The sequence below is a fragment of the Hippopotamus amphibius genome, chromosome X (assembly GCF_030028045.1).
Source record: "Hippopotamus amphibius kiboko isolate mHipAmp2 chromosome X, mHipAmp2.hap2, whole genome shotgun sequence".
Classification (NCBI taxonomy): Eukaryota; Metazoa; Chordata; class Mammalia; order Artiodactyla; family Hippopotamidae; genus Hippopotamus; species Hippopotamus amphibius.
Genome location: NC_080203.1, coordinates 97,336,775 through 97,351,067, shown reverse-complemented (window position 1 = coordinate 97,351,067; position 14,293 = coordinate 97,336,775). Strand labels below are relative to the sequence as shown.

The 14,293-nt window shown below is 40.3% G+C and overlaps 1 protein-coding gene across 1 annotated transcript in view; it reads right to left on the bottom strand.

Annotated features, from left to right (window-relative positions):
• Nucleotides 1–14,293, bottom strand: part of EFHC2 (EF-hand domain containing 2) — a 190,195-nt gene that overhangs the window by 107,334 nt on the left and 68,568 nt on the right. The window contains exons 4-5 of the mRNA XM_057717317.1: nucleotides 5,341–5,564; nucleotides 2,215–2,466 (exon numbers count right to left, since the gene is read on the bottom strand). Of these exons, the coding sequence (XP_057573300.1) occupies nucleotides 2,215–2,466; nucleotides 5,341–5,564 (476 nt within the window). The remainder of the gene's footprint in view (nucleotides 1–2,214; nucleotides 2,467–5,340; nucleotides 5,565–14,293) is intronic.

The window sequence follows — 14,293 nt, the reverse complement described above, 5'->3', positions numbered from 1 at the left end:
TATCTGAACTAACTTACAGAAATTGATAGTCATCAGTTTATCCTATACAGATAGAAATCTGAATCATCCCTGATTTGTGTGACATAAAATATAAGTTTATTTTATTTTTAATTTTATTTATTTATTTATTATTTTGGGGGGGGGTACACCAAGTTCAATCAACTGTTTTTATACACATGTCCCCGTATTCCCTCCCTCCCTCGACTCCCCCCCACCCTCCCCGTCCCAGTCCTCTAAGGCATCTTCCATCCTCGAGTTGGACTCCCTTTGTTATACAGCAACTTCCCACTGGCTATCCATTTTACAGTTGGTAGTATATATATGTCTGTGCTACTCTCTCACTTCGTCTCAGCTGCCCCTTCACCCCCCGCGCCCCCAAACCTCGAGTTCTCCAGTCCATTCTCTGCATCTGCGTCCTTGTTCTTGTCACTGAGTTCATCAGTACCGTTTTTAGATTCCGTATATGTGAGTTAGCACACAATATGTGTCTTTCTCTTTCTGACTTACTTCACTCTGTATGACAGACTCTAGGTCTATCCACCTCATTACATATAGCTCCATCTCATCCCTTTTTACTGAGCTATAAAAATGGAGCTATATGTAATGAGGTGGATAGACCTAGAGTCTGTCATACAGAGTGAAGTAAGTCAGAAAGAGAAAAATATAAGTTTAAATGTGTGAACTTACGATGTGTGGGGTGTAAGTCAGCCACATAACAAACACAAAACAGTACATTTGGATGGACACTCTCTCTCTGCCACTTTCTAGCTACAGGACGTGGGGCCAGGCATTTATCTTCTCAGAACTTCAGCTGTGTCATCTAACTGCACCAACAGTACTTACTCCTTGTTTTCTCAAAGGATGTTGTGAGTGTCAAGGCAACACCCACCGCTATTGTATCTCTCCCCCATGAGAATGGAAGCTTCATGAAGCAGGATTTCTTCCATTTTCTTTCTCACTGTAACCCTAGAGCTGGCACACAGCTGACACTTACTAAATATTTGTTGAATGAATGAATAAATGAGGCAATTGATGTCAAGGAACACTGCAAATGTCAGGTGTGTCATTATTATTTTATATTTAGCCTATTTTTCAAAGCCATTCTAAAAACAGGCTTCCCTGGCACCTCCTGGCCACCTGCTAGGCACACACCCAGAGTTCACTCTGGGACAAATCCTGCCCCCACCCCAAGAAGCAACACAGCAGGACTTCTGGCAGAAGACTCAGAGAATCTGGAAGAGTCTCCTGTGATAAGCAAATAACCAGTGTTTGTTTGCATCAGAAATGAGTGTCACAATAATCTTTTCAGTAGCACTAAGAATTAAGTTTAAAAATGCTTTATCCAAATAAGAAATAAAATATAACATAGAGCAGTGACTAAGCCTTGATGTTTTCATGTGCCTTTATAGGTGTTTATAGGTCCTTAGATAGTGCTTTGTACTATACTATCTCATTCAATCTTTATAGTTACCTCAGGAGGGAAACCTAGTTAACTGCATTTTAGAGATAGGGAAATATGCTCAGAGAGGTTAATGACTTGCCCAGGGTCACACAGCTGTTAAGTGGCAGACCCACAATTCTAACCCAGGTCTTCTGTCTCTGTGCTGTTTCTGCTGCACCCAGGTTACATCAGCTCTCAAATGGCCATAAACGTGTAGAAATCAGTTGGACAACTCTTTTTTAATAGTAAAAATGCAAAAGCTATCATTGTTGCTAGCCAGTGGCTAGCAGGTGACTGGTGGCTACTCTCAGAAGAGTCATTCCTGTGTGTGTGTGTGTGTGTGTGTGTGTGTGTGTGTGTGTGTGTGTGTGTGTGTTCACAACCCAGACCAAAACAAAGGAATCTCCTCAACAGGCTGCAGAGGCCAGTGCTCTGCCCAAGGCCATGAGCATTTTTTTTTTACTAGAGAGCTATCTACCTTCATAAGACTCACGGTGAACTCAATGATGAAGAGGCAGTTCTCTTGCATTTGACTTTTTTCCTTTACTTGCCTTAAGCCCTGACTATTCCAACTCCAATTTATCATATCCTCTGTATTACTTTCATAGATGTATATTAATAGAGGCCACAAAGTGAAAGTCTTCTAAACACTTGCACTAATACACGGCGACCTGTCATCACACAGTCATAACACATGACATTCCAGGCTGTGAGTGACTAGAGTCTTCAGCCCACAAGCAAACTCAGAGAGCTGTCCTGTGTCCACTGCTCACCTTAGGTAGCTTTCTCCTCTGGAGGAACAATGACATAGCATTTCTTCTTGAGTTACGTGGCAGTACTTCTTTGATTTCGATGGTATCATCAGACAGAAAGTAATGCAGGATGAGTTCTCTACGGTCCCCAAACATTGAGCCTGAGTCATCCCACAGGCAGAAGAAACGCAAAACCTTCCTATCATAGTCGAGGAACTGTCTTAGAGTGTCGAAGGACTCATAGGGACGTAAGGGCTCCATGGACTCTAGCTTCTGCCAATGGAGAAAAGGTTAATGATAGAAGTTTTTCCATAGTTGCTTCTGGGATGCAAGCAATCAAAGAATATAAAGTTATCCTTTTTACAGACTATTCTGCGAGATTTTTTAAAATTTCAGCTAACAACCTACATGATATGCATATATAACCAGTTTCCACCTTAGAAATACTGACAATCAAGTATTAGGAAGCTTTCCATTAAACATTATTTTAATACACTAAAGTAGACTTCCATAATATTTTTGAAAACTGACTTTTCTCAAAGACAAAATTCTTGTTTAAGAACAGACAAAACTAATATATAGTGACAGAAATGAGAATAGTTATTGCCTCCGGGTAGAGGACTGATGGGAAAGGGGGACAAGGGAACTCTCTGGGGTGATGGAAATATTCTCTGCCTTGATTTTCGTGTTGGTTACTACATTGTATACATTTTTCAAAACTTGTCAACGGGTATGCTTAAGATTCGTACATCCAAGTCTATGTTAATTATATTTCAACCACAAAATTCTTTTCACTGAAAATTCATATCTGTATATGCTTCTTACTCATCCAAAGATTTTTGTGAAGGTGAAAGCGAAGAAATACATTCACGGTTTTATTTTGCTCAAAAGCTTTAGATAGTGAAGATCTGAAAGGCCACGGAAATAGGAGAGGAGCAAATGGAGAACTTCCTAATCTGTACAGAACTACTGCGCCGGCTCTGGTCCCCAACCCAGGGACCACTAGCTTGGCAGTCTTCTTGGCCCAACTCTTCTCTATTTGCACAGTTTCAGCCCTGTCTTGGAGCAAAACTGCCCCCATTCTATCTAATGTAGCCTAACAGGATGGTTATATAAGGCAGATGTAGTCCCATATCGGGTTATATCATCTTATGTGTAAGCTCTCAAAATTTTGTATCTGTCCAGGGCAGTCTGGGTGCGGACTTATCCCAAGACAGTGGGGGAGACATGATGGCCTTCCAGAGGCTCTTGAGTCTTATGCTTGATATTTAAATGAAATTACGAGAGCTCTACTTTCATCGATTGAAAAATCTTTCTTTGCCATTATAAGGCCTCTAAGAAATGCATTATTGATTATATACCATTGGGGCTCTTTCCAGTTCAAGTTAAATTGTTTAATTTTGACTTTACATTTCACGGCAGCAAACACTGGAGAAGTAAATGCATTAAAGTCAATATAAAAGCCTCTTATTAAACTCCTAATTTTCCACAGATTTCTATATTTATTGAAAAGCTTTCCCCCTGAGGGAATAAATGCTAAAATGATTCTCCCAATCTGAAAGGAAATTATTTAAAACATTGCTTGGCTGTTCTTGGTATTTATCTTTGATTCCTGGAACAGAAGATTTTTTTTTCCCTTATAAACCTATGAAATCACAGTGTTCTATGTATTTCATATGATGCATCATCAGTCACAATCACTATCATATAATACCAGCTGCTAGTGTATGAGTGTAGCCAGATGCAAAGGGTGGTAAATCATATGGATCCATTTCTCTTAGGTTCTCTCTGCTGGTTCTAAAGCATTTATCTAGACTCTCTCTTCTGGGCATTTGGAAAAAAAAAGAAATTAGCCCAAACCATAAATCTCCTTGCACGCCAATACCCACAAGTATAATGCCACAGGGATTTCACCTTAGCTATTCCAGGATCAACAATATATATTTCTCAGGAGAGTTGTACGCCTACAACATTCACGGGTGATTCTGCTGGGGCGAGGAGGCCGGAATAGATGAACGGTCCTACATGCAGCATTTAACAAGAGATCAAAGCAGAATCAAAGGAGATTTTTGTTCTAAACTTTATGTCATCTTTCTGCAAGGAAGTTAATTACAAGTTTTAGAAACAGTATAAAAATGAGACTAAACTAATCTATAGGGATAGAAATGAGAACAGTGCTTATCCCTGGGTGGGGAGAAGGATAGATTGGAAAAAGGCATGCGGGAACTTTCTGGGGGGATGGAAATGTTCTGTACCACAATTTGGGGTGTGGATTATATGGATGTCTGCATTTGTTAAGACCCATAAAACTGTATACTTAATTTCTGTGTATTTTATTGTGTATAATGATAGTTTAATAAAAAGAGAAACAAATGCCAATAATGAAAATCAGGATAAGAAGCAAGAGATTTGAGTTCGAGTCCCAGCAAGAAGACTGGTGAGGTATGTGACCTTCCACATGACACTTGCCCTTTTGGGTATTCTGATTTTTCTGTAAAGCATAAAATTTGGGCAAGGGGTCCTTAAAAAAAAAAAACTTTGGAAAGACTACAATAACACTACTAACACTGATTCTTTCCTCCCTACACTAGCTGGGGTCAGACTTTGAAAACAAGCATCCTGTCATCATGGGAGTACATCGAAATCATGGCCCTCCTCACTCCTGCATTCACTCATCTGATATCACCATAAAGGGAGTTTGGAGGCCCAAGGAAGAAGGAAAAAGGCATACCCAAAGCTTGGCTCAGTAAATCAGCAGCAGAGGAGTAAAGATTTTCACAGAGTTAGGCAACTAAAATGGGAAAAGAAAAGCCAGGTAAGTGTGGGCCCAACTCTTCCACTATCGGTGACCACAAAACCATTCACAGGCTCTTAGAAACCATCCCATGCGGGCAGCTCACTGAAGACTCCTACTGCCTGGAAGGGAGACTCTCCATGCAAAGAAGTGGGGGCAGGGGCAGAAAGTGAGTCTTTCCTGCACCGAAATCAACACCCAGAGTTCTCTGCAACCCAAAGGAAAACAGGACAATTCCAGTGACCATGGCCCCCAAAGTTCTTTCACATCTGCCTCAGGAGTACCAATACCCTTTCCTGACTTTGAAGGGATTCTCATCTTGAAGACAAGAGCTCATGGATGAATCAACTTACCTCCCTCCATGTCTTCATGTAAGGATCTTCTGGGCACTGTCCCGGGGGCGTTAATTTGACTCCTATTTTCTTCAAAAAGTTTTTTGTGAATGTGTCACAGTCATAAATCTTGAACGTCCGACCATAAAAGACAATGTCTATGTTGATATTAAAATGATGCACAGTATAAAACCGATCTTCATCAGGAGGGGGGAGAGAAATCCGATGACGCCGGATAAAAATTCCTATGGTGTGAAATAAAACACAATTGTTTCATCAGGTGGCTCACCAGAAAGAGATCACAGCACATCTTTATAACAACCCTGAATGCTTTCCCACCACAGTGAAGTGGGCAAAGGGATGGTTCTTAGAGAAGTGGCATCAGTATATTCAAACTCTGAGGGTACCAGAGGGAGCTGAGACTTCTGAGGTACAGAGTAATCTGACCAGCTTTGCATGTTGTTAGAGTTGCCTAAGTGGTACTAGGGTTTACTCTGTTAAAGTCAACCACAAACACTAGGGCAGGAGCAGGTATAAACAAGCATACTCACTTTCACCCACTAGGCCTCAATGGGAGCACACTAAACAAGGAACTAAGACGCCAAAGCAGAGTACTCACACAAATGCACACTCTTGGTCGAAAAAAGTGAGTTAATAAGCTTCACTATGGTAGATGCCAACACCATGATTTACAGCTTCTATAAGCATGAATGACTTTATGCTGCTTTGAAGCTTCTTGGCATCTTCTTCCCTCTATCAACCTCTTGTCCCTCCTTCCTCTATAGCCTCTGTCCACCTCCACCCAATCACTCCCACAAAGTGATAGTTATCAGAGGCTTCATAGTTTTAACCAGTACTCTGGGCTAAAGGTTCTGGATCTCATCCCATTTTCCACTTCCAGTCCTATGATGTCCACTCACTTCTCCTCTTGAGAATATGTACGCAGGGTCCCCAAGTACACCCAAATGGTAATTAGCCCCTGGAGGTAAAAAAAAGGTTCCCTAACTAGATGAATATACCAACTACACCACACCATACCACCCAACTTACTCAAACACTGCTGAAATCTGTTGTCAAGAATTGTTTACAGTTTGACAATCCAAAAATGGGCAGAAGACCTAAATAGACATTTCTCTAAAGACGACATACAGATGACCAAGAGGCACACGAAAAAATGCTCAACATCACTAATTATTAGAGAGATGCAAATCAAAGCCACAATGAGGTATCACCTCACCAGTCAAAATGGCCATCATCAAAAAATCTAGAAACAATAAATGCTAGAGAGCGTATGGAAAAAAAGGAACCCTCCTGCACTGGTGGTGGGAATGTAAGTTGATACAGCCACTATGGAAAACAGTATGGAGATTCCTTAAAAAACCAAAAATAGAACTACCATATGACCCAGCAATCCCACTACTGGGCATATACCCTGAGAAAACCACAATTCAAAAAGATACATGTGGGACTTCCTAGGTGGTGCAGTGGGTAAGAATCTGCCTGCCAATGCAGGGGACACGGGTTCGAGCCCTGCCCCAGGAAGATAGCACATGCCCCAGAGAAAACGGGTTCAAGCCCTGCCCCAGGAAGATACCACATGCCCCAGAGCAACTAAGCCCGTGCACCACAACTATTGAGCCTGCGCTCTAGAGCCCGTGAGCCACAACGACTGAAGCCCACGTGCCTAAAACCCATGCTCTGCAACAAGACAGGCCACCACAATGAGGAGCCCATGTACCACAACGAGGAGTAGCCCCTGCTCACTGCAATTAGAGAAAGCCCGTGTGCAGCAACGGAGACCCAACACAGCCAATAAAATAAATTTATATAAAAAAAAGATACATGTACCACAATGTTCATTGAGGCACTATTTACAATAGCCAGGACATGAAAGAAACCTAAATGTCCATGGACAGATGAATGGATAAAGAAGATGTGGCACATATACACAATGGAATATTAACTCAGACATAAAAAGGAACAAAATTGAGCTATTTGTAGTTACGTGGATGGACCTAGAGTCTGTCATACAGAGTGAAAGAAGTCAGAAAGAGAAAATACCACATGCTAACGCATATATATGGAATATAGAATAATGGTACTGATGAACCTAGTGACAATGCAGGAATAAAGACGCAGAAGCAGAGAACGAACTTGAGGACATGGGGGGTGGAGGAGAGGCTGGGACATAGTGAAAAAGTAGCATTGACATATGTATACTACCAAATGTAACACAGATAGCTAGTGGGAAGCTGCTGCACAGCACAGGGAAATCAGCTCTGTGCTTTGTGATGAACTAGAGGGGTGGGATGGGGAGGGTGGGAGAGAGGCTCAAGAGGGAGGAGATGGGGGATATATGTATAAATATAGCTGATTCACTTTGTTGTACAACAGAAACTAAGACAACACTGTAAAGCAATTACACTCTAATAAAGATGTATTAAAAAAAAAAGAATTGTTTAGGGTTTGAGATTTTATCCTACTTGCAAGCTAACAAGTTAGCCTGCCACAATTTCATGGATGCTGGCAGAAGACATGAGATGCTTTGGTTAGAGACAAAAGGCAGTTTATTACTCAAAGTAATAACAGTTGCCAGAACATCAGCATTTTTGTACCTGTTTCCTGAGCCCCAATTCCTAGAGTGACACAACAAGAGGCAGATAACTTCCGCACACGCAGTGGGTTACATTATAGGACAGAAACCGTGAGCTGAGGGAACCTGAATCTTTTATAATGGGCAGTAAGCATCCCTGCCTTTTGTCTCAGGCGGAGAGATTATCTTTATTAGACTGGACAGTAAACATGTCTGCCCTTTGTTCTGGAGGGAGACACCACCTCTATCTTCCAAGGCTGTGAGCAAACCTGCACTTTGTTCCAGAAGGAGAGACTATCTTTGTCTTCCAAAGCTGTGTGCTATATATAAACATCCTTGAAAAGATAATCCAGAACAAAGAGCAGTCAGTGTCTCTGCTTGCAAGATCCACAGAAGTGCAAGATACCCATGCACAATTGTCTCTCAACATCCGTAAACTGACTTAATCCTGAGAATCTACTCCAGGAGCAAAGAGAAAAGGAGAAAAGGCACGCAGAGCAAATTGGGGGTCTAATGGTTCAAGAAAAATTGGCTTGTGTGACCTGTGTATGGAGGCATTTTAATATAAAGATGTCAAGCAAGCTTCTTCATATTTTGTATAGCACTGAGAATGGTGTCTTTTCCCAAAGTCTAGAAATACTTAGAAATTATTCATTCCTTATTCATTAAGGAACATTTAATGAATATCTTTATGTGCCAGAAACTGTGTTGAGCTCTGTTCCATTATTCTCCTAATCATCTTTTCACTCTGTTGAGGGGAAATTAACTAAAATCATTTTCATCTTCTTTTCTTTGTAGCAATTTTTAATTACTTGGTACATTAAATTAAAATAATAAAACTATAAAATTAGAACTGGCCTAGAATATTTTTAAATGTACTACATAAAAGATGATATAATTTTACTGCAAAAAATTATACTTCAATTAGCCCTTAATTCATGCCACTGAAAACAGTATGCAAATTATTTAATCATTCAAGATTAGACATTTAGAACAAATTGCATACTTAAACACCCGTAAAAGCATGGGCATTTCAGGTATTTTCATGAACCATTATACAGCTTTTTAAAAATACTTATATTGTGACAATTTTTAAAATATATACGATTTATTCAACAGCCAAGAGCTTCTTTAGGAATTTCACCTATCTTGCATTTGTATTTCATTATAAAAATTCACATAAGCAAATTAGTGCTGATTTCTGTTCAGGAAGACTTCAAACAGAAAACCTATATTTTTCTAGGTGGGAAGAACTGGCCCACCCACTGAGCTTTTAAATAATAATCATCACAATCATCATCATAGCCCTGGGATACACTTTCATATATTTTTCTCATTTAATCTTCAATAATCCCACCAGGTAGATAATGCATGCAATACAAACATTCAGTTTATGGATGAGAAAACCAAAGCTCAGGATGGTTAAGAGACGTGCCCTTAACCACGTACTCACAAATGGCAGAAAAAGATCTTGAACCTGGGTTTTTTGAGCTCTAAGTAAATACCATTACTTTCCACAGTTTGCACTGAACTGTATCTCACTGTACCACAGCCACAAATTACTTAAGTGGAGGAGGGGAGGGAGTATCTTAGGCAAAACAGGATAGAAATGGCGAGAAGAGCGGCCAGCCACCGTGAAGCAGAGATGATAGGGCTCCTCTTCCAAAAGAACAGCCTCTCTCTTATCTAAGAGTAAATTTCTGGAGAGGGGCCACTTGCCAGCAGCAGTAACTCCCCCTCCAGGGTCAACACCCCTGCATCACCTGTCACCCCTGCCCCCAAGAGCCAGAATATCTGCAGCCTCCACACTCTTCCTTATCTTAGGCCCCACACTCCTCTCACTAGGTGGTTCTCAGAAGAGGCCAGGGAAGTTCTCTGTGGTAACAAAAGAGAGTCCTGACCATTGATCGATTGGAAAGAGAAGGCAGGTCTAATGCTAAATGAGACAATTTTAATAACAAGAAATCCAAAGTCACAATTCCACGTTAATCAGAAAACTAATGTGGGCATTTCAAATGTAGTTACACATGAGAGCTTTCAAAAATACATTTGTGGGATCTCTCAACTGTGTCCTTTGGGGATTGAAATTTCTATTTATTGGTATTTGTATGTTTATAGTTTTCCATGATAAATGGCAGAAACTCCAGCAGCAGGAGTTTGTTCTGGAACATCAAAGAAATATCCAGGATGCCATCTCTTTGGCACACATTGAAGAGCACCCAAGATCATCAAGGTATATAAATAAAAATAACATTACAAAATGGAAAAACAACAACAAAAACACTTCATTGGCCCTTGAAATTTTCAGATATATTTTTTTAAAGGTATTTTCTTTTTTTTTACTTTATTTATTGGCTGCGATGGGTTCTCATTGCTGCACGCGGGCATTCTCTAGTTGTGGGGAGTGGGGCTACTCTTCATTGCGGTGCACGGGCTTCTCATTGCGGTGGCTTCTCTTGTTGCAGAGCATGGGCTCGAGGTGCGTAGGCTTCAGTAGTTGTGGCACCTGGGCTCAATAGTTGTGGCTCACGGGCTCTAGAGTGCAGGCTCAGTAGTTGTGGCGCACGGGCTTAGGCGCGGCATGTGGGATCTTCCCGGCCCAGGGATTGAACCTGTGTCCCTGGCATTGGCAGGCAGGTTCTTAACCACTGCACCACCTGGGAAGTCTCCAGATATTTATCTTCTTAATTGGCCCATAAAGACAATTTGGGCAGATGTCCAGGCATCAGGTGTCTGCTTTTAAGCTCTTCCTTATCCTCATATTTTACACGTCTCTTTCTTTTTAAAGGCCCTGCTATATGATGACACTCTGCAAGCTTTAACTTTCTAACATTCCCCTGTGGTTTAGATCAAAATGATGATATATCCATTTATGTTTAATGCATTTTCATTTCATTCAGTTGGGAATTGCTTTAGATCTTTGCTCATACCAATAAATTTAGTTTTTAGGAATTCATCTTCAAGAATTAAGAGTTCAACCTCTTACCTCTATCTTAAATATGTTTAGTTCATTTTAGTAACACTGCAGACCTAAAGTACATCCAAGTCTAGAGACAGGCATTTCTTAGGTGAATGAATATGTAAGTGGAATCGCCGCTTGTCATCACGTCTACTGAAGTCAGTATTCTCAAAATACTAAGACCATTCACTGTTATCAGACATAATAGAGTATCTCTTCCTCTTAAGTTTACTATTATTCCTTCACTAAAAGTACTATTCCATTTTTATTTTCATAAAATGTCATCTTTGTGGAGTTTGATTTAATGAGAATAACTTTTTAAATATAGCTAACTTGACACCTGCCTTACAGCAAAAGAATAAACATTTTTGAATTTCATATCTCTGATCACAGTAAGAAACAATAATCCTATGCATCTCCCCTTAGCCACTGAATGAGGCCCAAATAATAGCCTGTTGGGTGTTCTGTCTTGCGTTACCACTTTTCCTTTCCTTTTTTCCTCCCTCCCTCCCCCCTTCCTTTCTTTCTTCCTTTCTTCATCAAATTTATTGAGCAGCCATCATGCACCAAGCACTTATCTTCACAGACCAGTGACTTACCTCCACTCTTGAATTCTACTCTGTTCCACTCAGCGACAATTCCCTCCCCAAGGTCCACCCTCTGGGGTTGCCAGATTTAGCAAACTGAAAAACGAGATGCCTGGTTAAATTTGAATTCCAGATAAATAATGAATAATTCTTAGTATAAGTATGTCCCATGTAATATTTGGGGCACAGTTATACTAAGAACTTCATATTTAACCAGGTATCCTGTATTTTATCTGGCAACTCTACTACCACCCCACTATTCCACTTCACGGGATACATACTTAGATATAGCATATGCCTAGTATAAATAAATGACTTCTATTTTGTGATTACATTTGCCTGATTCAGGTAGATTGTCTTAAAGTATAAATATATATATGAAATACTACCCCAATGAGGGGCCAAAGCGAGTCACTAGTGGAGATCAGTATCCTTAACCAAGGATGCACTGAGAATCAAGTAGAAGCCATCTCTCTCTCTCGCTCTCTTTTTTTTGACCACACCACCACGGGACATGCAGGATCTTAGTTCCCTGACCAGGGATCAAACCCACGCCCCCTGAATTGGGAGCATGGAGTCTTAACCACTGGACGGCCAAGGAAGTCCCAGAAGCCATTTTTTGACCCCAGGCCTACAGAATCAGAAATTCTGCGGGTGGGCCAGGAGATTCGGATGATTGCTCTCCACTGAGAACAACTGGCATCGACTTGACCAGAAAATCATGGCATATTTCTAACGGTTATCCTTTCTTTAGCATAGATTAGTTTGGACTTGGCAGCATCTGACAAACAATTGTTCTGTGAGACAACTGGAGGTAAAGCTACTGGGATTAACCTCTGACATTCTTGGCTTGGTGTAACGTTGTTTTAACTATATTCCAGCAGAAAAGCAACAAATTCTATAAATATGTCTAACCCAAAAGACAGTGAGGTCCTGGCAAGATGAAATGAAAGCAAGCCTTGACGTGCATCAGTGACTTGACTTTTCACACACATATATCTCTCTGCCAACAAGGATTCGTGAATATGTTGTTCTGATGAGAAGCTGCACAAAACTGAATGCCTATTTTGGCACCATGCTAAGGGATGCCTCTTTTATTTCTGGCTTATTCCAAACTCCCCCCGCCCCATAAAAAAAAAATTACATGAGAGGAGAGGCAACCAAAGAGGGAGGCTATCATTCATCCGGGTGCACTAATTTCTGAATAATCAGCTCTCCAAAAAAAACAGGTGCATCTGACCTCCCAGTTCATTTGGAAAATATCAAAACTCGATGGAAGTAACAGGAGCACCATCAGTGCCCAGCACCTACATGTGACCTCTAATCCCTTCCGAGGGCCCACAGGCACATGGAAAGCAGTCCCAGGCCACTCAAGGCACAACTGAAAGAAACACTACCTATCCCATCCCACTGAGGTCTGAGCCCCTGGCTCAGTAAGCTCATTTCTTTTTTCCTAATCATTTATTTTAGGAAAGCTTGAAGGAGGCATTTAAATGAATTTCCAAAGTATCCTCTGTCCTAACAGAATTTCCTTAACAAGAATCATCATATTAAATACTTCAAGAGAGACCGGTTTCTCTGTAAACAAAGCTTGATGATAGAGTGGTTATTTGTGCTTGCTTTCCACAGGACTTGCTACAGCCCGCCAGGTTTCTCCACTCTGCTGACAAATTCAGTCTCGTTACATATCGTGATTACTATATATTCTGTACATACCCCTTGAGCTGCATCATTCAGGGAAATGTCCTGATCAGAGTGAGCCGATCAGAAATTCTGAAAGTTTCAAAAGAGACTTCAAAACTGTCTTTTCCTAAGGTTTTCTTCCCCTGAGTCTTTATGAATAACATTCCCTCTTATTTACTTAAAAATTATTTTCAAGTCAATCATTATAACTATCTTCAATTTGCCTTTGGAATCTGCCTCTGTGAGATTTGAAATCAAGAGCCTGAGACAACGGAAAAGCCTTTCCAGGATCCTCATAGACGCTGCATTTCATTTTTCTTCTTGGAGTTTAATAAAACTAAGATTCACTGGACAGGGGCCAGTGAGCTACAGGAATATGAAGTTTTGCCTTAAAAGTAATAAGAAGAAGAACATAATACAAGTCACTAATGCAGGTTCTGGATGTCATATGACCTCCAGTCCATTACTTGTGTAAATTTGATGTCATGTGGGGAAGGTAATCAAAAAATAAGCAAAGCTTAGTTGGGGAATATAGAGTAAAGCATTTAAGTGAAAATTTATAAGAAAATATTTTTTTTGCTAAAGCAATAATGTCACTTACCTAAACAAATGTACTAGGCAAAACAGATGTTCATCGAAATTAAAAGTTTAAATTTTCTTAATGTTTTGAAATAATTCTTTAAACATCTTCTAATACATTGTCAATATTTAAGAACTGCATTATATGTTTAAAATGACCCTAAAGAGTATAAAGAGTATAAAGACCTATAAATATCATATGATGCTGCTTGTATGTGGAATTTTTAAAAATGGTACAAATGAACTTATTTACAAAACAGAAATAGAGTCACAGATGTAGAAAACAATCTTATGGTTACCAGAGGGAAAGGGAGGAGGGATAAACTGGGAGGTTGAGATTAACCTATACACCCTACTATATATAAAATAGGTAACTAATAAGGACCTAACGTATAGCACAGGGAACTCTACTCAATACTCTGTAATGATCTACATGGGAAAAGAATCTACAAAATAATGGATATGTTAGAGAAGCCACCGCAATGAGGAGCCCAAGCACCACAATGAACAGTAGCCCCCGCTCGCTGCAACTAGAGAAACCCCGTGTGCAGCGACAAAGACACCACGCAGCCA